The sequence below is a fragment of the Caretta caretta genome, chromosome 26, assembly GCF_965140235.1.
Source record: "Caretta caretta isolate rCarCar2 chromosome 26, rCarCar1.hap1, whole genome shotgun sequence".
Classification (NCBI taxonomy): Eukaryota; Metazoa; Chordata; order Testudines; family Cheloniidae; genus Caretta; species Caretta caretta.
In genome coordinates, this window is record NC_134231.1 from 15,217,742 (window position 1) to 15,243,245 (window position 25,504).

At 50.3% G+C, this 25,504-nt stretch overlaps 1 protein-coding gene across 1 annotated transcript in view; it reads left to right on the forward strand.

The window, feature by feature from the left end:
• Positions 1-25,504, forward strand: part of FER1L5 (fer-1 like family member 5) — a 78,149-nt gene that overhangs the window by 14,935 nt on the left and 37,710 nt on the right. Inside the window, 14 exon segments of the mRNA XM_048829428.2 lie at positions 10-72; positions 2,556-2,606; positions 5,581-5,611; positions 6,483-6,598; positions 7,812-7,932; positions 8,410-8,513; positions 13,488-13,556; positions 14,304-14,347; positions 14,936-15,018; positions 15,096-15,208; positions 15,987-16,100; positions 20,452-20,629; positions 23,793-23,917; positions 24,939-25,039. Of these exon segments, the coding sequence (XP_048685385.2) occupies positions 10-72; positions 2,556-2,606; positions 5,581-5,611; positions 6,483-6,598; positions 7,812-7,932; positions 8,410-8,513; positions 13,488-13,556; positions 14,304-14,347; positions 14,936-15,018; positions 15,096-15,208; positions 15,987-16,100; positions 20,452-20,629; positions 23,793-23,917; positions 24,939-25,039 (1,313 nt within the window).

The following is a 25,504-nucleotide window of genomic DNA, read 5'->3' on the forward strand; positions in this document are numbered from 1 at the left end:
TTTCCTCAGATATTTTTCCGGAACTTCCATGAGACGCCTACTCAGGTCTTTGACGAGACCATAAACATACAGGTACAATAGTGAGACCAGAACCCCTCTACCTCTGGAGCTGGCTTCCTGCATCTCACAGCTCACTGGCAGGACCCTCCCTGCTACTCCAGGTATAGGCCAGATGAAGGGCAGGACACACCTCGCATCACGTCTCTTCTACCCAGTTGACCCGAGTCCCCACTTTTGCTCTCCTGGCGCTGGAGAACCTTGAAGCACCCTGCCCTCTAAGTCTTTTCTTCTAACAGTTGGATGTTGAGTCTGTTTGCTGATGCACCAATCTTGATGTCAATCAGCGTTAATGGGCCATTACTGTGCATTCCCTGAGCATGCTCAGTGGTGTCTTCTGACTGCATAAGAATTAATCATGGTCCATACATGGCTATCACAGGACACTGTAACCTGAGTCTTGGTACAAGGGTAGAGTAGGTCAAAGCAATTATAGATTAACAAGTTTCAGAGTGGTAGCCGTGTTAGTTTGTATCAGCAAAAACAATGAGGAATCCTTGTGGCACCTTAGAGACTAACAAATTCATTTGGGCATAAGCTTTGGTGGGCTAGAACCCACTTCATCAGATGCATGGAGAGGAAAATACAGTAGCAAGTATATTTATACATAGTACATGAAAAGATGGGAGTTGCCTTACCAAGTAGGGGGTCAGTCCTAACGAGACAATTCAATTAACAGTAGAATACCAAGGGAGGAAAAATCACTTTTGTAGTAGTAATGAGGGTGGCCCATTTCAAACAGTTGACAAGAACGTGTGAGTATCAGCAGAGGGAAATTAGTTTTTGTAATAACCCAGCCACTCCCAGTCTTTATTCAGGCCTAATTTGATGGTGTCCTGTTTATAAATTGAAAAGGAGTACTTGTGGCACCTTAGAGACTAACAAATTTATTTGAGCATAAGCTTTCGTGACCTACAGCTCACTTCATCGGATGCATTCAGTGGAAAATACAGTGGGGAGTACAGTGGAAAATACAGTTCTCTTTATATACATAGAGAACATACAATGGGTGTTACCATACACACTGTAACGAGAGCGATCACTTAAGGTCAGATATTACCAGCACTCTAAGGTGCCACAAATACTCCTTTTCTTTTTGCGAATACAGACTAACACGGCTGCTACTCTGAAACCAGTTTACAAATTAATTCCAGTTCTGCAGTTTCTCATTGGAGGCTGTTTTTGAAGGTTTTTTTTGTTGAAGAATTGCAACTTTTAAGTTTGTTATTGAGTGACCAGGGAGATTGAAGTGTTCTAATCTGAACATTATAATTCCAGGATGTCAGGACAAATCTAACATCAGGAATTATAACATTCAAAAACCAGTAGGAGAACACTTCAATCTCCCTGGTCACTCAAAAAATTTTTAGTTCTTCCCCCTATTTTCAGTTAATGGTGTCAAAGCAATATTTTCAGTGCTGTGCTTAGGAAAATAGAGCAGCTCAAAATCTCTCGTTCCAGTATGGCCAGTTCCGTGCCAGTGAGACCAATACTAGAATACTGTGTCCAGTTTTGTGCCTGCATTTTAAAATAGATGTTGATAAATTGGAGAAGGTTCATGAGAATGTTTAAGGAGTAGAAAACATGCCTTATAGTGAGAGACTCAAGGATAGTGACCAGATAGCAACTGTGAAAAAACGAGACAGGGAGTGGGGGGGGGGGGGGGGTAATAGGCACCTATATAAGAAAAAGTCCCAAAAAACCGGTCTGTCCCTATAAGAACGGGCCATCTGATCACCCTACTCAAGGACCTTAATCTATTTAGCTTATCGAAAGGGTAGGTTAAGGGGCGTGTGACATATCCGGTGACTTGATCACAGTCTATAAATTCCTGCATGAGGAAATGAAATTCGAGAATAGAGAGCTCTTCAGTGTAGCAGCCAAAGGTATAACAAAATCCAATAGATGAAAGTTGAAGCCAGGCAAATACAGGAGCAAATTTTTACCCCTGAGTGTAATTAGCCATTGGAACAACTTATCAAAGGTCATGGTGGATTCTCCATCACTAACAATTTTTAAATCAAGATTGGATATTTTTCTAAAACATCTGCTCTAGTTCATCCACAGCTATTGGACTCAAAGAAGGAATTAATGCAGGGAAGTCTGGTGGCCTGTGTTATGCAAGACCAAATGATCACAATGGTTCCTTCTGACCTTTAGATTTATAAATCTATGGACTTTATATTCACAGAGCCTAGTTGCCATTTAGAGCTTTCAAGACTTGAACTCCAATTCTTCTCTGCTTTGCACTTTATGCAGTCATTTCTCCTATGCAAGCTGCGTGGAGAATTCTGATTTTGTAGAATTTTACACAGGTGTAAGTGATGAGACAGGGTGCAAGGCATTGAAGAATCAGGCCTACAGACCCTTCAGGCCTCAGAGCTGGGAATTGTGGGTAATAGATCCATCATGCTGTCCCTCAGGGGGTGGGAGTGAAGAAGGGGGCTTTACCTCCTAGCACAAGAATGGTGAACCGAAGTCTTGGGTTTCTTTGTTAGGTGCTGAACTCAAGGGCAGTGCGAGCGGATTCCATCATTGGAGTGTTCAAGGTGAGTGACAGCTGATGTAATAATCTTGGCAGAGCCAGCTGACTGGACCATGCCAGTAGATATTTTCCTGGTGATATTTCCCTGGTGATGTTGCATGCATGGGTGTGGCAACCAGCGTACAGGCAATGCTCACTCCCAAGTAGAGCTGGTTGAGAATTTCCTGGAAGGGAGGGAGCAAGAGAGAGAGAGAGAGAGACCAGCCCATCTCAGAATAGCCAATAGCCAGGTGGTTAGGGCACTTACCTAGGGTATGGGAGACCCACCTTCATGTCCTTCCTCTGAATCAGGCAGAGCAGAGCAGACCTGAGCTACTTCCTCCTCCATCACAGCTGAGTGCCCTAACCAGTGGGCTGTTCTAGTGATGCGCACTCATGCTCTGGTTTTGGTGAAAGGTTTCAAAGGGCTCTGCTTGTCCCAGTGCAAAACAAAACAAAGGCCAAAACTGTGAAAATGTGTGAAATGGGATTCTTGTTTTCTGGCCAGCCCTGCTCCCAAGGGGCTCTTTAGGAATCGTCCGTTGTCTCCAAGTAGCGATCTCCACAATTGGTTACAGTTCTCAAGTGGGTCAATAACTTATCCTTACTCCAGTCATTCATTAAAATTTTACCTATGAACACTCTCCCCCTTACCTTGCTCCTGCCTCTGGCACATTGTGGTAACGTGCGGATGAAATTGTCTGTCTTGTCCTCTGTAACGTATGTTCCTAGATTTTTGTCCCTGTCTCTCTCCTAATCAGTCACCACTTTTCTAGGCAGCCAGGAATTGGGTGTGAACAGCTGTCCCTGAACCATGACTTCATCTACTGCTGACTGAAGCTGGTCAGGCACTTTTTAACAAAATCTTGGTTTTCTGAAACTGGACATTTTCACAGAAACACATCTATTTTGACTGAAATTTTGCCAGAAAGGTTTCTCAGGTCCAGGATGGGATTTCTGGTCAAAACCAGAGCAAGAGACTGCCAGAATAGCTACTTGTCTAGAACACACCTGGGATGTAGGAGTCTAAGGTACTTGTCTCCTTAGCTACTTGTCTCCACTTACCGGGGGATCGACACGTGGTGATTGACCCACCAGGGGTCAATTTAGCGGGTCTAGTGAAGACCTGCTAAATCGACTGCTGATCGCTCTCCCATTGACTCTGGTACACCACTGGAGTGAGAAGCATAAGGTAAGTCAACGGGAGAGTTTCTCCCGTCGACCCAGCGCGGTGTAGACACCGCAATAAGTCAACCTAAGGTATGTCAACTCCAGCTATGTTATTCACGTATCTGGAGTTGTGTAACTTAGGTTGACTTTGCTCCATAGTGTAGACCTGCCCTAAGGTTCAAGTCCCTAGCCTGAATGAAGGGAATGCCTTAGACGGCCAGCTATTCGCCATTCTGGGACGGACTGGTCAATCCCTCTCCCCAATTTAAAGGGTCTTAGTTTTGTTCTGCATTGGAATGGAAGCAAATGTTAAAACATCAAGATTTTTCATTAAATCTTGTTTAGGAGCCAGCCCAATTCCCCCACCCCATTTCCCAGTACCACGCATGACAGGTGTGATGGCTTAGACCTCTACCCCAATCCGGGATGCCACCTGATGTGCTGGGATCCCACTCAGCCCTGCCAGCCTGGGGTTTCCCTTGCACTGGGTTGCTGTGCCAGGCTCTCTAACCCCTTTCCAGCACACACCCAGATTACTTAGCAAATAAAACAAAACACGCAAACTAAGCTTGATTCACTAAGGAAACAGGTTAAACATGTAATTTCTCACCCTAATTGTTGACTTGGGCAGGATGCAGAATTTCTGTAGCTCAGAGTTCCAGTTATTTCTCTTTAGACTCTTTAGACTGTCTCAGTCTGGACTCAGCCCTTGCCTTTCCCTCAGCTTAGTTCCTTTGTCTCTTCAGGTACTTTCAGCAGTCTTTCTTCTTGGGTAGGCAATGGAGGAGAATCCCATTGGCCTTGCCTCCCAGCCTTGAATAGAATTGACATAAGGCGGGAAGCCTTTGCTTCCAGTGGAAAAGTACCAGCCGTGTCTAAGGGGGTATTTTTCATCAGGTGACATTACCACCGGATCTTGTAGTGTCAATGCAATCCCAGGAAGCTCCTCAGGGAGGTGGGAGATTAGTGTCTCCAGAGTTGTATTGTCCTTCTTAAATGGCTCATTCAGAAAGATTGCCTGCTGTCCGGTGGGTGGTTCCCCAAGTACACACACAGTTGTAATTGTTACGTAGTCAGCATTCCTAACTTCAGATACAGAGATGATACAGGCATACAAATAGGATAATCACATTCAGTAAATCAGAACCTTTCCAATGAGATCTCACAGGAGCCATCTTGCATAAAGTAGATCTTAGTTATGCCACATTCACATCATAAGCATATTTCTATACAGAATATGGAGCATCACGTCACAATAGGAATGAGCAGAGCCAGAACAACAGCGGCTAGCTTAGCTCTACTTTGCCTCTGATTTTGTGTCTCTTAGGCTTGAGCTATCACTCACGTCGGTATAAGTGATGTCACTCAGTGGTGTGAATGAGTCACCCCGTGAGTGACATAAGTTACAGCGACCTCACCCCCGGTGTAGACGCGCTGTGTCGGTGGGAGGGCTTCTCCTGTCGATATAGCTACCACCCCCTGGGGAGGCGGAGCGCCTCCGTGAAAGGGAGACGATCTCCCGTCAGCGTAGTAGCGTCTTCAGGAAGTGCTCCAGCAGAACGGCTACCAGTGAAACGCAGCAGCATGGTAAGTATAGACCAGCCCTTAGCGTCAGCGCGGCCTTGTGCCGTGCTTTTAAGTACAGAACAAGGAGTCAAGTGGTCCAGGTTCTATTCCAGGCTCTGCCGTTAAGTTTGGGCACATCGTTTTGCCGCTCTGTGCCTCACTTTCCCCACCTGAATGGAGATCCTGAGAGGGAGAGTGTTAGAGGAATGCCGGGTGGTGTTGTTATTGTTATCCCCTAACATGCTCCATTTCCCTCTCCACAGCTTGAGGTTGGCCATGTGTACGACTCTCCCGGTAGGTGAAGGCTGTTTGAAATACAGATACCTAGTCACTATTACTAACTCCAGATACAGAAATGATACAGGCATACAAATAGGATAATCACATTCAGTAAATTACGACCTTTCCAATTATACCTTACAAGACTCATCTTGCATAAAGTACGTCTCAGTTATGACCCGTTCATAGCATAAGCATATTTTCATAAAGAATATGGAGTGACAGGTTTCAGAGGAACAGCTGTGTTAGTCTGTATTCGCAAAAAGAAAAGGAGTACTTGTGGCACCTTAGAGACTAACCAATTTATTTGAGCATGAGCTTTCGTGAGAGCTGTAGCTCACGAAAGCTCATGCTCAAATAAATTGGTTAGTCTCTAAGGTGCCACAAGTACTCCTTTTCTTAATATGGAGTGAAAGATCACACACCCCTTCAGGTAGTTGAAGGCTGCTGTCAAATTCCCCCCATCACTCTTCTCTTCTGCAGACTAAACAAGCCCAGTTGCCTCAGCCTCTCCTCGTCTGTCATGTGCTCCAGCCCCCTGACCATTTTTGTTGCCCTCTGCTGGACTCTCTCCAATTTGTCCACATCCCTTCTGTAGTGGGGGGGCCCAAAACTGGACGCAATACTCCAGATGAGGCCTCACCAGTGCCGAATAGAGGGGAACAATCATGTCCCTCGATCGGCTGGCAACGCTCCTACTAACGCAGCCCAATATGCCATTGGCCTTGTTGGCAACCAGGGCATGCTGCTGGCTCCTAGCCAGCTTCTCTGGGTCACAGTGGTCCTTTGTGGCCCTGGAAGCTGTGACTGGAAAGAAGCTGAGTGTGGGGTGGGAAGAATACGATGAGTTGCACAAATAGCAGACGCTGCTGTCCTTCTCTCCCAGGCCATGCTCTCAGCTGGAAATGGCTCAGCCTTTACCACCCTACTCATCTGAATGCGGGCTTGAGAGGCTACTTGAAAGTCAGCCTTTGTGTCCTAGGAGCCGGGGACCAGGCACCGGTAAACACCACCTGTGAAAGGGACATGACACCAGCAGTGATCCCGCTGAGTTCCTACCCCATCCTGAGTCCATGCCCAAACCACCGCAGTTCCCTCCCACGGTCTTGGGTCTACTGATCTCTGCAAAACATATCTGACTGATACCTGCAAAACTGATATCTGCAGTTATCTGATATCTGCAAACTGATATCTGCAAAACACGAACACAGCCTGCACCTGCCTTGGCTGTTCCAAGGCTTCCCTCCAGGACCCCGCCTCAGGCCATGGGCAGCGGGTATCATGGGCAGGGGTAGGCTGTGCCTTCCCGAACCGCCTAGCGTGGCCCCACCCACACCCCGCCCCCAGGCCAGGCCCCCTCCTGCGGATCCCAGAGCACTCTGCTTTGGCTGGCCTGGGCTGGCTGGGGCTGGCTGGCCTGCCTCCCGCAGGGAGTCAGGGCAGCCGGTGCCGGGGCCACCCCACCCGGAGCACCAGGGCTGGGGCCTCGCCCCCTGGCGGCCCGGCACTGGGGTTGGGGGCTGCGGTGGGGGTGCCCTGGGCTCCTGCGGGGGAGGGGAAGCAGAAGGGGGGTCAGATGGGGAGGGGCAGGGCCTTGGGCACAAGGGGAGGGGCCGGGGGCTAGCCTCCCCCAATGGCCAGGTCACCAGCCGCCCATGCTTCGGGCCCTTGTTGGAACTCACTGGGCCACCGACCAGCAAGGCTCAGCAGTGATTAGCCTGAGTCGAGAGTGATTCAGCAGAGGAGCCCTGCGTTGTCGGAAGCGCTGAGCTCCCGCGGCACGTCGAGGCAGCTGTGGGTGCTCAGTGTCTCTGCAGATCAGGTCACTCTTTGCGTCTGCACTCTCACCTTTCCATACCTGGCTTCGTGCTCTGCCCACCCCAGGCCATGCTCTCTGGCCCCTGCAGGCCGCCATTCATACACAAGTGCCCCAAGTTGGCTCCCGGCCGCAGCACAAGGGCCCAGTCTTCCTCCCATTGGAGCCCCTGGCAGAGCCCTCATTGCTCCAGGGGCATCAGGATCTGACCCTAACACCGCACAGGCTGCAAAGTAACCTGCTCACCACATGCCTTTGGCTCTCTCTGGAGCAGTGAGACGCCTGGTCTCAGACACACCACATCCCCTCCTCTGCTTCTTCCATTGCTCTGCTGGTGGGACTGTCTTGCGGTTGTGTTCTGGGCCTGTCTACATTCCCAGCACTCTTCTCTCCTCTCAGGAGCTGGACAAGCCTATGGAGAGCGAGGATGTCGAGTCCAGCCTTCTCAAGCCTGCCGCGATGCCTGTATGCATGGCCACCTTTCAGCTCCGCATATACAGAGCTGAGGATATACCCCAAAGTATGTGTCATATAGCGCAGAGGATACCTCTCCATGGCCTGGGAGTCAGAGCTGGTGGATGGGAGCCAGGACTCCAGGGACTATTCCTCGGTCATTTCAGCTCCTTGGGCAGGGTCTGGGCCTTGTGATGTTTGCGCAGCACCTAGCACAATTATGGCTGCTACCACAACATAGGAAGCACAAGGGTTTGACAGTCCCTGTGGCTCACCCCTCTGCAGTGACAGCTCCTAGAGGGGCTGGAGGCAAATGCATTAGGATCTTTGCCCACTATTGTAGGGTGGCCTGCCCCCCACTTTGCCTGCCTGCTTTCCAATGTCATCAGCTTCCTCTGCCCTTGTAGACCCTTGTTACCCTCGAATCCCGTCCCTCAGCCGAGGGGAGGTTTTGGGTCTCCCAGTCAAGCATAGATGGTCAGCAGGAGCTAATTGTGCCAGCCGAAAGCTATCTGACACGAATACGTCTCTCTTCCCTCTCCAGTGGAGGACTCCTTTCTGCATTACTTTAGGTCCATGTTCCATATGCATGTCGACAAAAGGATCTGCGTTGACCCTTCCGTGGAAGTTAGTTTTGCAGGGAAAACGGTAGGTAACATGTTTCCGGAGCGGGGGGGGGGGGGGGGGGGGGGGAATAAACAAGGGGAAATAGGTTACTTTTTATAATGAATCAACCATTCCCAGTCTCTATTCAAGCCTAAGTTAATTGTATCCAATTTGCAAATTAATTCCAATTCAGCAGTCTCTCATTGGAGTCTGTTTTCGAAGTCTTTTTGTTGAAGGATAATCACTTTGAGATCAGAAATCGAGTGACCAGAGAGATTGAAGTGTTCTCCGACTGGTTTATGAATGTTATAATTCTTTACATCTGATTTGTGTCCATTTATTCTTTTACGTAGAGACTATCCAGTTTGCCCAATGTACATGGCAGAGGGGCATTGCTGGCACATGATGGCATATATCACATTGGTAGATGTGCAGGTGAACGAGCCTCTGATCGTGTGGCTGATGTTATTAGGGGCCCTGTGATGGTGTCCCCTGAATAGATATGTGGACACAGTTGGCGACGGGCTTTGTTGCAAGGATAGGTTCCTGGGTTAGTGGTTCTGTTGTGTGGTATGTGGTTGCTGTTGAGTATTTGCTTCAAGTTGGGGGGCTGTCTGTAGGCAAGGACTGGCCTGTCTCCCAAGATTTGTGAGAGTGTTGGGTCGTCCTTCAGGATAGGTTGTAGATCCTTGATAATGCGCTGGAGAGGTTTTAGTTGGGGGCTGAAGGTGATGGCTAGTGGCTTTCTGTTATTTTCTTTGTTGGGCCTGTCCTGTAGTAGGTGACTTCTGGGAACTCTTCTGACTCTATCAATCTGTTTCTTCACTTCCGCAGGTGGGTATTGTAGTTGTAAGAATGCTTGATAGAGATCTTGTAGGTGTTTGTCTCTGTCTGAGGGGTTGGAGCAAATGTGGTTGTATCGCAGAGCTTGGCTGTAGACGATGGATCGTGTGGTGTGGTCAGGGTGAAAGCTGGAGGCATGTAGGTAGGAATAGCGGTCAGTAGGTTTCCGGTATAGGGTGGTGTTTATGTGACCATCGTTTATTAGCACTGTAGTGTCCAGGAAGTGGATCTCTTGCGTGGACTGGACCAGGCTGAGGTTGATGGTGGGATGGAAATTGTTGAAATCATGGTGGAATTCCTCAAGGGCTTCTTTTCCATGGGTCCAGATGATGAAGATGTCATCAATGTAGTGCAAGTAGAGTAGGGGCGTTAGGGGACGAGAGCTGAGGAAGCGTTGTTCTAAATCAGCCATAAAAATGTTGGCATACTGTGGGGCCATGCGGGTACCCATAGCAGTGCCGCTGATTTGAAGGTATACATTGTCCCCAAATGTAAAATAGTTATGGGTAAGGACAAAGTCACAAAGTTCAGCCACCAGGTTAGCCGTGACATTATCGGGGATAGTGTTCTTGACGGCTTGCTCTGGTCAGAAAAGTGACCTCCTGGGAGAGCATCTGGCAACTTCAGTCTCCTCACCAACAGCCAGTCTTGTACTCTAAACTCTAACACATCAGTGCAGTAACAAATGTGTGGCCCCTAGAAGTGCCACGGCAACGGAGGTGATAGAATTCAGCCTCCCCCCTTGAGCTAAAGGAGAATCCCCATGAGCTGTTGGGAGTACAGTAAAGAGCCTGTTACACACGGCTGAGCAGGACTGATTGCACCCGGTAGGCGGCAGACACACGCGGGCCCGTTCGTTACAGATGCCGTCGGGCCGTCCAGCAGACATGTGGATACACCTGTAAAGTAAACCTAGCAGTAGGAATTTCTACACAACACCACGGATTGAATCCCTATCCCATTCGTATAGTAACACGAGTGCTCGAGTCACCCAGTGCACTCCTGGTACCACGGCCGGGCTGGTAGTTATTATCCTGCGGCAGTTTCCATAGCGAACTTGCTCTATTGGAGTCCAAGCAAGATTTGTTTGCAGCCGCACAGCCAAACAACTTCCATCCCTGCGGGCTGAGAGTCAAACTGGGCCCTGTTGTATTAGTTCGGATGGAATACATGGGCCAAAGGTGTTAATATGAGCCAGTCACTGTCCAACATTAAGCATGTTAAACAAGGTCCAAGGTTTGGTACACAGAGACCTCAGCCTGCTCAGCAGCGTGGCAAACACACTGTTACAAATTCTTTTAACGTTTTATTGACGATACAGAAGAGAAGGAAACACAAGTAAAGCATCTGAAATATAAAGTATTAAGTAAGGCTTTAATTTTAACAACAATCCTCGTTCCCTTTCCCTTTAACTGGAGAAAGTTTTTAGAAGGAAAATCCATCTTGTCTGAGAGTCTCTTAAAGAATCAAGGTGGGGGAGTTGATATCTTTTATTGGCCCAACTTCCACTGGTGAAAGAGACAAGCTTTCAAGCTACATAGAGCTCCTCTGTACTGAAGAGGAGCACCTTGTAGCTCGAAAGCTTGTCTCTTTCACCAACAGAAGTTGAGCCAAGGAAAGATATGACCTCACCCACCTTGTTTCTCTAATATCCTGGGACCAACACAGTTATAACATCACTGCAAACAGTCTCTTAGATGGTTTTAAAGACGGTAATAACTGGTTTGGGGGTTTTGTAGTGGGAGGGGTAAAAGAGAAGAAAGTAGTTGAAATGAGCTGGAGTTGTGGATGCTGTGGTTGGTTAAAGTCTGAAATTGTCTCTTTGAGTAAAAGAGAAGGCCTGGGCTATACTACAGGTCTGTATCGGTATAACAACGTCGCGCAGGGGTGTGAAAAATCCACATCCCTGAGCAACATAGTTACACCGACCTCGCCCCTTGTGTAGACAGTGCTACGCCTCTCGGGGAGGAGATTAACTATGCCCTCGGGAGAAGCTCTCCCATCCGCATAGTAGCGTCTTCACTACACCACTACAGGGCGCAGCTACAGTGCTGGGCTTGAAGACAAGCCCAGAGTTAGTTGACATAGGCTGGAGATGTCACTGTTGTTGCTGAAGTCAGTTTTTGAAGGAAAAGCACCGTTGTTTGACAGTCTCTCAGATGGTAATAACTGTCCTTTTGGGGGAAAAGAGAAGAAGCAAGTTGAGAAGGGTTGGAGCTGTCCTTGCTGCTGCTGTTGTTAAAGTCTGATCCTGTTTCTTAAGAAGACACACCAAGAAAAACACACACAAAAGGGGAGAGGAAAGAACAGGAAAGGTAGAAAATGCAGCTTCTCTCTCTGGTGTTGACTCTCACTTGCAGCCTCCCTGCTGGAGAAACACAGGCACAAGGCACTCTGAGGCCTGGCAAACTCGTACCAGCTTTGCGATGGTTAGGCCTTTGCTTTTAGCTGCCTCTTTCTGGTCACAGGTTTATAGCAGTGCTAAAAATATCCAGGCTTGGCTGGCTAAGCCAGTCTCTTGTTAAGCAGAAGGTAAAAGGAGAGAGATAGGAAAGAGAAGAACTAAGGCAGGACAGGAAAAGGACACACAAAGTGGAGAGAGAGAGAGACAGTCTTACATCCCAGGTGGTGTTTGAGATTCTCCTGAAGCCGGCAGGGGTGGCAATGTCATCTGGGTCCCTCTTTCAGGATTGGTCTGATCAGCACACTTCTCAGGATCAGGATGATCACAGACACTAGCTTCTAATTTTCCCCGGGGGGGCTCAAACCCCACTCAGCCCCAGGCCCTGCTCCCACTCCACCCTTCCCCCAAGTCTCCCCCATTCCGCCCCAGTACCCGCCCCCCACTCCACCCCTTCCCCCAACGCCCCACCCCTCCTCTTCCCGCCCCCGCTCCACCCCCACCTTGCCTTTTCCATCCCCTCCTGCAAGCACGCCCCATCCCCACTCCTCCCCCCCCCAGCGCCTCCTGCACGCCACTGAACAGCTGTTCCGCGGCATGCAGGAGGCCCTGGGAGGGAGGGGGAGGAGTTGATCGGCGGGGGCCTGCGGCGGGCGGGAGGGACTTGGGGGGAGGGAGGGGAGCTTGGCTGCCAGTGGGTGCTAAGCACCAGCTAATTTTTCTCCATGGGTGCTCCGGGCTGGAGCACCCACGGAGTTGGGGCCTTGGACGATGATGAAGGCCCATGGTCCCAGGGCGGGGGTCGTAGCCAAGATGGTGAAGCTTGCTCCAGTAACCTCTGTCCTTTTGGTTTTCAGAAAGGGAGTGCTGGGTGCAATAGCCCATTCCCTCATTATTTTGTCCACTAATTAGGCCTAATATCCAACACACTCTAAGGTGCCACAAGTACTCCTTTTCTTTTTGCAGATACAGACTAACATGGCTGCTACTCTGAAACACCAATTCTGGTTCATTAACATCCGGCTTCACATCATCTGTTTTTGACAAGTAGAATTTCCTGTCCTTGGATTATATCAATGTGGCCTTCTTGGTTTAGATTAATAGATTTTCTGTCCACCATTCTTGTATCTATTCCCATGAGTGCTTGATGTTATAGTTCATTGTAAGATCTTATGAATGTACACTCACCTTTACAGTTAAACTCACAGTAAGGGTAAATGCGTCGGCCCAATTATCACAACAGCCCCTGCGTGTCAGGATTGATCGACAGGCCCTGTGACACCCTGACTCTGTGTGTTAACAGTCCTGGAGGAGCTGCCTCTGCTGTGTCGGCAGATACGTCCTGCCATTAGGACAGTCTGATGTGCTGAGATGGAGAGAGCGGGGTTGCTTTTCCTTGCCCTTCTCCCAATGATCTTGTGGGGAGCAAAGCGACGGTGGGATTCTGACACTGAGAAATGCCAGGCAGGGCCCCTCACATAAGGATGCCTCATTCCTGTGACTTCTCTAAGCCTCCCCAAGTCAACGCCAGTCCTGATGATCCCATTATGGGAGTGCAACTGGTGATGGAGCTGACGGTACATGAGACAGAACCAAACCCCATTGCTGCTAAGGCTCTGCAGTGCTGCCTGGAGAGCAAACGCTTGTTTGCGGGGGGCAAATATGACCCAGGGAACTGAGATGGGTGAAAGAAGGGATTGACCTGCAGAGGGTGTAGCTGGAAGGAGAGGTGTTGATTTCTGGTTGCTAATAGTGTCCTTCAATGTTCTCAGCACTGCACCAGAGTGATGCCAAGAAATGCCAACCCAGAGTGGAACCAGGTGCTGTTCTTTCCTGCTCAGGTGAGATGGATGACTCGGTAGGAAGGGGATGTTGTCAGAGCCCTGACAATCTGCATTGAATATCTCCCCCGCATCCCTTCTTTCCCCCTGAGTTACCCAAATTCTTATTTCCTGAAAGAGGATTAAGGGAGTTCTTGCCATAGACACCCTAATAGTGGCTCTCCCTGGGGGGGCCAGCATTTGCAGCCCAGAGTCCAAGGAGTATTGACAGGGGGGCAGGAGAAGTGACACACAGAGCTTGTGGAAGGTCATGTCCTTTCCCTCTTGTGGGGGCTGGGTCTCTGCCCTGCACACGTTCCTGACACTGGGAACTAGGGATTGCTGTAGTGGAGCGGCAGTGGGAGAGGCCTTCTGGGGTCCCTTCCAACCCTGATATTCTATGATTCTATGAGGCTGGAAGCCCTGTCTGCAGGGAGGGGAAGGAAGGAAGGCACCTGCTCTGTGGAGCTAGTAACCCTTCAAGAGGGGGAGTTCCCCATAACGGGTGCCTCCCTCTGCTCCCCCTAGACAGTGCTTCAGCTTCTCTGTCCACTGACCATCCCCAGCTCCCACAGCTGAAGAGCCAGATAGGGCATCCAATGGCTTTGGCACCAGTCCACACGGCAACATCCTTCCTAGTATGCCAACAAAAGCAGGGCAGCCCTGCCATATAAACTGTGGGAAGGAAGAGCCTTGCTGTGTCAAATGGCACACTGGGCCTGGCCCCAGGGACGTATGCCCTTCTAACCTGCCACCTTCCCATTGCAGTTACCATCCATGTATGATAAGATCAAGCTAACCATTCTGAACAGGTAAGCAGCACTTTGGATAGTCCCCGCCTGGAGCAGGCAATCCTGGCATTACCCCCAGAGGAAGGGGAGTAACTGAGGAGAGCAGGACGGGGTGAGGCTGGCCAGTCTGGTGAGGGAAGAGCCAGCAGGGACACTGTGGTGGGTGGAAGGGAAGGACCCATGTGGGGTTCATAAATACATAGACATGTTATGTTAGAGAAGGCAGGTCAGGGAAGTGTGCCTGGTCCTTGCAGCGGGAAGGGGGAGGTCTGGATGGCCGTTGGTTCCGGGGAAGTTCATTCTGCGGCTGGCCCCAAAGGAAGCTCTGTCTCCTGCCCTGACGATCCTTACAGCAGACAGTTCCCTTGGGCCACAGCAGTGCCAGTGTGGACCGCAGTCTCATCCCAGAGCCTTGGCCAAGTTTTAAATGCCCTGGTCCCAGGCTTCGGAGCCCCTTGACGACAAGGACTGGGTAGGCAGAAGACAGTGTTTGTAGACCCCAGGGTTTGGTAGGGGCGCACAGAGCTTGGTGGGCCTTTTGTTCAGCAGTCCCCCCAGCCCGCTCCAATGCCACAGAAAGGCTCTTTGCTGTCTGCTCTGCACTTCCAGGGACCGAGCAAGAAAAACGGACATCCTTGGGACCACGTACATTAGCCTGTCCGAGGTGTCTTCCACGGGGGCTGAGATAGAAGGTAAGGGGCTCTGACTGCCCATCGAGAGCTGGCTTCATTCTGGGCTCTCTTCTCTCAGGTTCCTCTCTTGGTTCCAGGGGATTTCTCCGGGTTCCTGCCATGCTTTGGACCCAGCTTCCTGACCCTCTACGGGAGCCCCAAGGAATTCACCAGCCTCCACGACCCGAATGAGAAACTCAACTCTGGGAGCGTAAGTGTCTCCCTTCCATTCATGGCCTGGATCCCAGGAAGACCATGGCCTGGGGGCAGGGTCCTCATGACTCCCAAGCCCTGGGGTTGCCATGAGTCCATGCCAGTGGGTCGTAGCATGGCATCTGGCATGCCCACCACAGCACTGGGTTGACCCTGGCCCCTCACTGACGGGAGCACCCTACAGTTCCCCAAGTTGCTCCAGAGACCGGTGAATTGTACCGGGGGAATGAGAGGGTGACCAGTAGGTGACAGCCCATCTCCCCAAACACACAGTGTCTGTCCTCCGCCTTCCCCTCTGAGCACAAGGCACGGAGGCATGGTCGCTCCTGGGACAGCAGGCCACTTCCAGCCTACTAGTGCTCCCAGCCTGCATCGTCAGCTTGAGCTACCTCTGGCTGTTGTTGAAGGGGAAGTTAGGAGGGGTGGCGAAGAGGTGTGAAGGAGCAGGGGCAGACCTGGGAGGGGGGCAATCTGCAACAGGAAGAAATCTGCCAGAGACCTTTCTCCTCCTGCTCGGCCCATAAGTTGCCTCTTGCTGCCCTGAGTTGTCCCATGAGCTGCAGAGCCTGGCCTGCATGGAGCCCCCGTAAACATCTCAGTGAGGGGCTCAGACAGTTGTTTGTGCTGTTTGCGCTTGATGTCAGGCCTGGAAAAAGAGTGAGAAAGGTTTCCCGGTGCTCCTCCCTCTCTTCTCTTACCCCTCTTACAGGGTCTCCCATTCCCTCGTTCTTCTATCCCCTTCCCGCTCCTCTTCTGAGGACCCATTTGTCTTCCAGGAGGAAGGGGTGGCCTATCGAGGTCGGATTCTAGTGGAATTAAACACCAGCATGGATAGGACCCCCGAACAGGAAATAGAGGAGATCCCTGCAGAAGCTATTGCCAGGGTGGAGGTAACTAGCCCTGACTGAGTATGTGACCCCAACACCCCAGCCAGCCATGGCCTAACAGTGAACGGGGCTGGGAAGGGGAGCAGGGGGACAAAGCTTCTCAGGAAACAGTTCCAGCAGAAGGGAAGCTGCACATCATCTATGAATTGTAATGCTGTGTGAGCATCCCAGCCAGCCCTGTATGAGCAGTGATTGCCCTGGGAGCTTCCCAATGGCTCTTCCAGGAGCCCACAGCAGTTAGACAGAAACACATGTTCACTTGGCCCCTGAGCCCATTTGAGATAGGAACCATAATAAACTCACCGTGCGGTTCTTACTGCCACGTCTCAGAGCAGACTTGAACTTGACAACAAAACATGTCTTGTATCCGTGAGAAAGGCAGGGCCCCAGAATCTGTCCTCTTGGTGCTGGGAGAATATTGGAAAGAGGTTGGAGCACATCTCACCCAGTTACGCTGACCATGCCACAACCATCCCTGGTCCCTCCCCACCAACGCACCTCTCAGCAGCTCTGTAGCCTCTGCTACCAGGGACATCTGAGACAACATTTGGCCTCCTCATTCAGAGGAAATGTAGATGGGGAATGACAAAATAAAGCGCTGTAATACCTTTTTGGAAGGGAGATAAAACCTCCCAAGCTTCAGGGTGTAGCTACTAACTTTCCAGGGTGAGAATGAGACCATCGTGGGGGCAGATTATCCCACATCTGTGACTGTGAGGTTTTTGCACCTTCTGTTGAAGCAGGTGGTGGTGGCCCTTGTGGGACATAGAGCTAGATGGGGCCTGATCCCATCTGGCAATCCCCGTGTGCCTAGGAAAGTACAGAAGGGCTGCAGCCTGAGGTTCGGCAAAGCCTCCCTCCAAAGGTCCCATCACTGGTGATCCCATGAGTCTGGTTCTTTCCCCACCGGGATCAGAGGCCGTGTGTGTTCCTGGTGGGTATGTGACTTAGAGAACAGGAACCCCAGGGTGTCATTTGACTCTTTCCTGTGTCATCAGTCACTGGCTTTTCTTTCCCTCCAGTGTTCCCCTCTGCCTGGGTTCTTAATTTAATCATGTTTCTGGAATTTTGGTGCCTCAGGGTCTGGCAAGATAGGTGTTCAGGGGGATCCTGCACATTGGCTGGCCCTTTGGGGAGCGGTCTCCCAACCCCTGAACTGTACATATGCAGAAAATCCAGCTCCCTTTTGGGGGTTACCCTGTGTTTCCCCCTCCCTGCACTGAGTCCTTCCCTGCCCCCTAGAGGGCTGTGATCCCTGCTCTCTGGGCTAGGGGTGTTTAACCTTCGATCAGATTCACCTTTTCTCATCAGCTTTCCCATAACTTCTCCCTGACTCTCACCTGCCTGGGGAACCCCCCCCTCACCATCCCCACCCATAGGGTCATTTGCATTCTCACAAACGACCACCTGGCAATTTCCTGGTCCCAACTCCTCTGCTGTCACAGGCGTTGGAGCTGCATCTTGATGTAAAGAGACACAGTTACTTTCCAAACAGTTATCAGGAATAGCATCCTGAAAAACTGGAACCTGGATTGGGGTGCCCTCCGCCACCCCTTTCTCTGTCCCTGGGAAGTCAGCTGTGTGACTGCTCCCCTCCAGGAGGTCAGTTACACAAATCCCTCTCAAAACCTGGGTCATGGGCTGAGTGCCTGGGTGACAGATGCTGACCAGCCATCCTGCTAGTGTCCTGGGCATCCTGCCCCAAGTGTCTAGGGTGGAGACATTCCTGTACCCCCACTGTTCCTTCCCCCATTTCCTCCCTTGGGCCCCCTCCCAAGACACATTTCTCTGTGCTCCCTAGAAATGGGTCTGTCCCTTGTTCAGCTGCAAAACCCTGCCAGCTAACAACTGGGACAGTTTCCTTAATCACTGACAACTCCTCTCCTGCCCCTGCGCCTGAGGGCATGTCGCCTTCTGCTGGAAAGGAGCTTGTCTCAGCCCCTCCCATACTTGGAAGCACCCTGCTTCCCTGTGTTACAGAGTCACAGGAATCCTCACCCACCTCAGTGGTTTCTGAGATTCCCTGCCCCTTCTCCGGGCTCTCTGGGATCCATTTCTCTCTGCTCCCTAGAGCTGGGTCTGTCTCTGGTTCAGCTGAAATTTGCTGGCCGCTAACAACCTGGACAGTTCTCTCCCTGGCAGGCATCAAACCCCCATCCCTTCCTGAGGTGGTGTTGCCTCCAACTGCAGTGCAGAGATTGGTCTTCTCGTATGCAGGCCATCGGTGGTCCCAACTGCGGATTTTTGGAGTGATGGGAATGGTTGGGGTCAGTGGTTTCTGGTTCTGCTTCTCTAGCAAGTCCAGTTTGTGGTTTTTCTCTCTTTCTCTCTCTCTCTCTTTCCTTCTCCTCCATGGCCAGTTTCTTTAGTAGCAATATTCTCTCGTGTTCTCTTTCTTTTTCTGCAACCTGCAGCCTAAAAAGCTCCACCTTCGCAATCACTTCTCTGCTTTCACTCATTTTCCTGCTTTTCTGTCCCTACTTCCCTTTCCTGAAACAAGCAAACAGAAAATAACAAACCGGTAGCCTCCTCCTGACTGTCCTTAGCCACCACACTTAAAGCCTTTATATCAGTGTATGAAGTGCAAATCTTGCTCAGTACAACAAGCTGTGTATTTCACACTGCTCGCTGCGCCGCTGTGACAGGATATCCCCGGGTGCAGCCTGGGATCGTGGGACCACTGTGCCCCCTGTACTCTCTCCAGCCTGGGCTCTCTCTCACAATGCCTGGCTAGTGACCAGCAGCAAACCCCTCCAGGCTCTGTGATCACTCAGCACAACCGCATGTGGAGCCCCCACCACCAGCTAAATTGCATGAATGCTCCCAGAGCCACTCATGGATCACACAGAGAAAGGCACCAGCCAAATCCCTCCAGCTCCCAGCACTGTACCCCAGGAATATACTGTCACCACTTCATCAATGGAAAGTGGACAGACACCAGCCTTTGTCAAACCTGAGCAGATTTGTCCCACACTTCATACAAACTCACTGATAAAGATAAACAATTAAACAAATGTATTGATGATAAAAGGTAGATTTTAAGTGACAGGCAAAAAGTCAGAGTTAGTTACCAAAAGAAGTAAAATATCAGCACGCAGTCTGAACTCTCAACCCGATTAGAGTGAGTAACATCTAGATGAAGCAGTTTTTCTCACCCCATTGGATATTGCAGTCCTCAATATACAGGTTTGTTCCTTAAACCTGGGCCGGTCTCCTCTGTTGGAGTCTTGTCTTCTTCTCAGTGTCTTGGTTGCTTGCAGCGTAGGTGGGGCCAGGAGAAGGCCCAGTGTGTGTCCACTCTGTCTGTTTTACACCCTCGTCCATGTGCTTGGAGAACACAAGTCCAGACATGTCTGGGGGCATTGCTGAGTCACCCAGCAAGGTTCCAGACATGCCAAACCTGCGGAAAAAATGCAGAAATTGGGCTTGTTTTTGGCTTAATTGGCTTGTGAGTTGCTTGTTGGCTAGTTTTTGGCTTGTAGCTTGTTGCTTGTTGTAGCTTGTTGCTTCTTTTGTTTTATTAGCTCCTGGCAAACAGGGGCAAGGAGCGGAGAGAGTCAGGGGTGCACAGCGGGCCCACCACAGTCCCAGACTGCATGCTGGGGGAATCTAGTGACGTAGGGTGTTGGGGTTCCTAGGGATTGGCTTGTTTTGGCCTTGTTTTGAAATGGGATTTGCTTGATTTTTGGCTTATTGTGAAAGTCGGGGTGCTTATTTACCGCGGGAAAGTTGGCAACTATGCAAGGTTGAGCAATTCCCCTGGTGTGGCCTCATGCAGGTGAGTCATTGCATTGTCGCTCCCTTGCTGGACAATGGCTGTTGATGGGTTGTTTGACACCCCGCCCGGGCGTTGATTCTTTCCTTGATGTTGCCTCTGGATAGCTAATATCTCGCTGATTCCCCAACTTACAGCATGTTTGAGTGACCACCATACAACACAATTCTCACAACTTCATATGCGTTAATGATACACATCTATGGACAGAGAAATGACTTTCAGCAGATCATAACCTTTCCCCTGATACCTTACAAGGCCTGCTTTATATGTAAAATCACAATTATATGAAAATGAGGAATATGGGGGTTCCAGGATGCTCCCCCAAGGTATAGAATGGCACAGTATGATCACATCTCCTGCTGGTGACTGGCCCACACAGAGGATACAAGCCTGCTACTGCCATCAGCTAGGGCTGTCACTCCTTTAACTCAAACAGCAGAGGCTGGTGCTTTTGCTGCAGCGGGTCTCAGGTTGGGTCCTTGCTGATGACCAGCAGGGACAGGTGATAGTGACCAAGACACCATCACCTGCTCCCTCCCCATCCTAACCCTGCCTGTTGGGTCTTTCCTTTGCCAGCGATACTTGTCCCGGCGCAAGTATGGCCTGTGTGCCATCTTCTATTCAGCCACCATGCTGCCCGCTATCAAGGAGCTAATCCAATTTGAGGTCAGCATCGGGAACTATGGCAACAAGTTTGACGTGACATGCAAGCCCTGTGCCTCAACCACCCAGTACAGCCAAGCTGTGTTTGACGGTAGGAGCAAGGCAAGGAAAGGGGAGACGAGACAGGCTGGCCAGGAAGCGCAAGATGGGGTGGGAAAGCAGGGAGGAAGTCAGGAGAAGGAAGAGCTCTGTTGAGATGGAGGGATTGAAGAGCCAGATTCAGAGAGAGCAGAATTTCCGTTCTGCAGGAAATCCAGACATTTCAGTGGTTGTTCCTCTTCCAAGTCAGAATGAAAACAAAAAAATTCCAAACTTTTCTGTAAAGTGAAATTATCCAGAAAATGTCACTGGGGTCAGTTGAAGTGTTCCGGTTTAATCAAACGGAAACATTCCCTTCTGATTTCGACTGCTTTAATTTTATATTACAAAAATATCAATTTTGAAACCAAACATTCTGCTCCCATAAGGTCAGAATGTTCTGGTTTGAGCTTCTTGAAACACTTCTAGTCAATTTTTTTCCTAAATGAAATGATGTCAAAATCACCCCGTTCTCACAGAAAGGTTCAGTTTTGACAAAGTGGCATTTTCCAATAGAAAAATGTTTATTGGAAAATGTTTGACGAGCTCTCTTCCTGGGGGGCAGATTGCCATGAGCCCCTTCTATCTGGGCTGGGGCCAGTCCCAGTCTCTGGACACACCAGCCAGAGAAGTGGTAGATATGCTGGAGGGTAGGGATTGGATACAGAGGGACCAAGACAAATTAGAGGATTAGGCCAAAAGAAATCTGATGAGGTTCAACAAGGACAAGTGCAGAGTCCTGCACTTAGGATGGAAGAATCCCATGCACTGCTACAGACTAGGGACTGAGTGGCTGGGCAGCAGTTCTGCAGAAAAGGACCTAGGGATTACAGTGGATGAGAAGCTGGATAGGAGTCAACAGTGGGCCCTTGTTACCAAGAAGGCTAACAGCAATTTGGGCTGTATAAGTAGGAGCACTGCCAGCAGATCGAGGGACGTGATCGTTCCCCTCTATTCGACATTGGTGAGGCCTCATCTGGAGTACTGTGTCCAGTTTTGGGCCCCATACTACAAGAAGGATGTGGAAAAATTGGAAAGTGTCCAGCGGAGGGCAATAAAAATGATTAGGGGGCTGGAGCACATGAGTTATGAGGAGAGGCTGAGGGAACTGGGATTGTTTAGTCTGCGGAAGAGAAGAATGAGGGGGGATTTGATAGCTACTTTCAACTACCTGAAAGGGGGTTCCAAAGAGGACGGATCTAGATTGTTCTCAGTGGTAGCAGATGAGAGAACAAGGAGCAATGGTCTCAAGTTGCAGTAGGGGAGGATTAGGTTAGATATTAGGAAAAACTTTTTCACTAGGAGGGTGGTGAAGCACTGGAATGGGTTACCTAGGGAGATGATGGAATCTCCTTCCTATACACATACAATGATGGGGTCTAAATTAGCTGTTACCACTCAAGAAGGAGATCTTGGAGTCATGGATAGTTCTCTGAAATCATCCACTCAATGTGCAGCAGCAGTCAAAGAAGTGAACAGAATGTTGGGAATCATCAAGAAAGGGATAGATAATAAGACAGAAAATATCATATTGCCTCTCTATAAATCCATGCTACGCCCACATCTGGAATACTGCCTGCAGATGTGGTCGCCCCATCTCAAAATAGATATATTAGAATTAGTAAAGGTTCAGAAAAGGGCAACAAAAATTATTAGGGGCATGGAACAGCTTCCATATGAGGAGAGATGAATAAGACTGGGACTTTTCAGCTTGGAAAAGAGGCGACTAAGGGGGGTATGATAGAGGTCTATAAAATCATGACGGGTGTGGAGAAAGTAAATAAGGAAGTGTTATTTACTCCTTCTCATAATACAAGAACAAGGGGCCACCAAATGAAATTAATAGGTAGCAGGTTTAAAACAAACACAAGAAAGTATTTTTTCATGCAATGCACTGTCAGTCTCTGGACCTCCTTGCCAGAGGGTGTTGTGAAGGCCAGTACTATAATGGAGTTCAAAAGGGAGCTAGATAAATTCATGGAGGACAGGTCCATCAATGGCTATTAGCCAGAATGGGCAGGGATGGTGTCCCTAGCCTCTGTTTGCCAGAAGCTGGGACTGGATGATGGGGCATGGATCACTTGATGATAACCTGTTTGTTCATTCCCTTTGAGGCACCTGCCATTGGCCACTGTCAGAGGACAGGATACTGGGCCTGATGGACCTTTGGTCTGATGCACTATGGCCGTTCTTATATTCTTAGAGGTTTTTAAGGTCAGGCTTGACAAACCCCTGTCTGGGATGATTTAGTTGGGGTTGGTCCTGCTTTGAGCAGGGGGTTGGACTAGATGACCTCCTGAGGTCCCTTCCAACCCTGATATTCTATAATTCTATGTTGTGAGGAGATCCAACCATTGCATCCCATGTGTTGCTAACCCCCTGGGTTGTCTGAGTGGTGAGTGGTCAGTGTCCCTGCTCTGAGTCCCTCGGGCATAGTCCCAGGTGCAGACCCTGTATCTGACATCCACCTTGGCAGTAGGAACCCACAGTCCAGCCACCCAGACCCTGACACCAGTGTCCCAGCCCCACCCCTCACCTACACTCCCCAGTTGCTCCTTTGGCTTGGAGAGGCACTCCTTTTTAAAGCGGTCTCAGCCCCTCTGGGGCAGGGAATCAAGTGGAGATGCTGCCGCTCTCCACCATCCCAGACTGCGGGGATTCCAGCCCCCTGCCCCAGACAGGTTTCTGTGTAGAGAGTCCACGCAAAGGCAATGGTTCACTCGGCGAGAGCCATGCAGTGGTGATAGCTCCTGATGGCCTTATCATGCCTTTCCCAACAGAGCTTCCTCAGGGCTTGTCTATACTTAAGGCAGGCTGTAAATTGACAGATCAGAGGCTATTCTGGAATAACGACATGTGCAGACAAGCCCTCTCTCCCTGTCTAGTTCATGGGACCTAATCCCCAGTGATGGTTACAGTTACAAACCGTGTTCATACAACCACCTGGAATTCATAACTGGACACAGACCTATTCCTCAAGCTGTCATGGGGCCCTCACAGAGTGACACGTGTCAGGCCCTACAAACCCAGGGCCAGCAGCAGGGGAGAGAAGCTGCATAGGGTGCACGCTGCTAATATTAACTCACCCAGCCTGCTTCTACCCGGCATCTCCCTAAGGAACATGCCTGAGCTCCCCTGAGCCAAGTGGTTCATTCACCTTCCTTCCTGCTGTCCAGGAAACCATTATCACTATCTGCCGTGGTACGACACCAAGCCAATGGTGGCCATCACCTCTTTCTGGGAGGACGCTAGCTACTACATGGACACCCTGAACATCATGCACTCCACACGGGACAGGCTGGTGAGTGCAGGTCCTGGCTCTGCAGGGAGCAGGGCAAATCACCGAGAACAGGCTGCAAAGCTAGGCATGAATCTGGGATGAGGGACAGGAGCAGAAAGGGGTTGTGCAGTTCTGGGGCTGCATGCAGAGGGGCACCCCGTCACAGAGCCCGCAGGGGACAGCTCTGATGCGAGCACATCTGGAACGCTGTGGACAGCTCAACGCCAGAGAGATATTGGCAGGCTGGAGACAGCTCAGAGAGGAGCAACAAAAACCGTCAAGGGGCTGGAGGGGTGAGCCTGCAGGGGACGATTCAACTGATTAACTGGCCCTCGCTTGGCTAAGTGGTGACTGCGGGCAGGAATATAACAGTCTGCAAGTGTGTTACGGGGTAAAATGCCAAGGAAGGAGAAGGGCTGGTTAGGGGCACAAGGAGGGGGAGTGAGGAGTGAGGGGTGGAATTAAACAGCAGGATGTATTAGACTGTAGAATCGTCTGTCTCCCAAGGAAAGGGATGGAAGCAGGGGGGCTGGGAGCCAGTGAACCAAACTGTAAACCCTGGATACAATGGAAACCACTTCAAGCCATGCGGTGTGGCAGGACCCCTAGTTCCAGCACGTATGGGTAGAAGACAATAAAAACTCGACTCGACCAAACCCTGGCATGTGTACAGTAGAGAACAATCCGGCATTCACAGCAGATGGCCTGGATGGGCACTAACAGGCCTTTTCTACCTCTAATGACTATTATAACTTTCGTATAGCTCCCACGCCAGCCACACCCAAACCCCTCGTGCACAGGCTCTCCTCGCTCCTTTCTTCCTGTGGCTCCTCTTTAAGCTCCTCCCCTTCACAGCTCGAGGTGGACCCAAATACTGGATCTGTCCTGAGGGAAGAATGTCCATTAAAGTCAATGGAACGACTCCCTGTAGACTTGACTGGAAGCTGAATCAAGCCCTAGTTGCCCTGTAGCTCTGTGCCCTGGCCCACCGGTTGCAGGACGAGCCGCAGATAAAGTCTGACTTAATTTCCTTCTCCATCAGAAATTGAATCTGGATGCTCTGAGATCCGTCCGAAACGCCGAGGATCCATCTTTGGGTAACATCTGGAAGAAGCTGCTGGAAGAGCTGCTGGAGGACTGCAAGTGAGCCAGGGCACTAAGTGTTGGTCTCCCTGGGTATGTCTACACTATAATTAGACCCCCATGGCTGGCCCGAGCCAGCTGACTAGGGCTCGCGGGGCTCCAGCTAAGGGGCTGTTCAGTTGCAGTGTAGACATTCAGGCTCGGGCTGGAGCCCAGGCTCTAGGACCCTGTGAGAGGGGACTGTCCCAGAGCTCCAGCAGCAACCTGAGCCGACCGTCTATACTGCAGTTAAACAGCCCTACAAGCCTGAGCCCCGCAAGCCCAGGTCAGCTGGCAAAGGCCAGTCGTGGGCTTTTAATTGCAGTATAGACACCCCCGTGTGGGCAGGTCAGGAGTGTGAACAGCTTTTATCTCTGAGGATGTGTAATAAAGTAATAAATTGCTTTGCACTCCTGTAGCTCTCCAGGATCTCTCTGTGCTTTGCCGATGGTACCCAGACGGTGAGTCAGGACTCCTGGGTTCCAT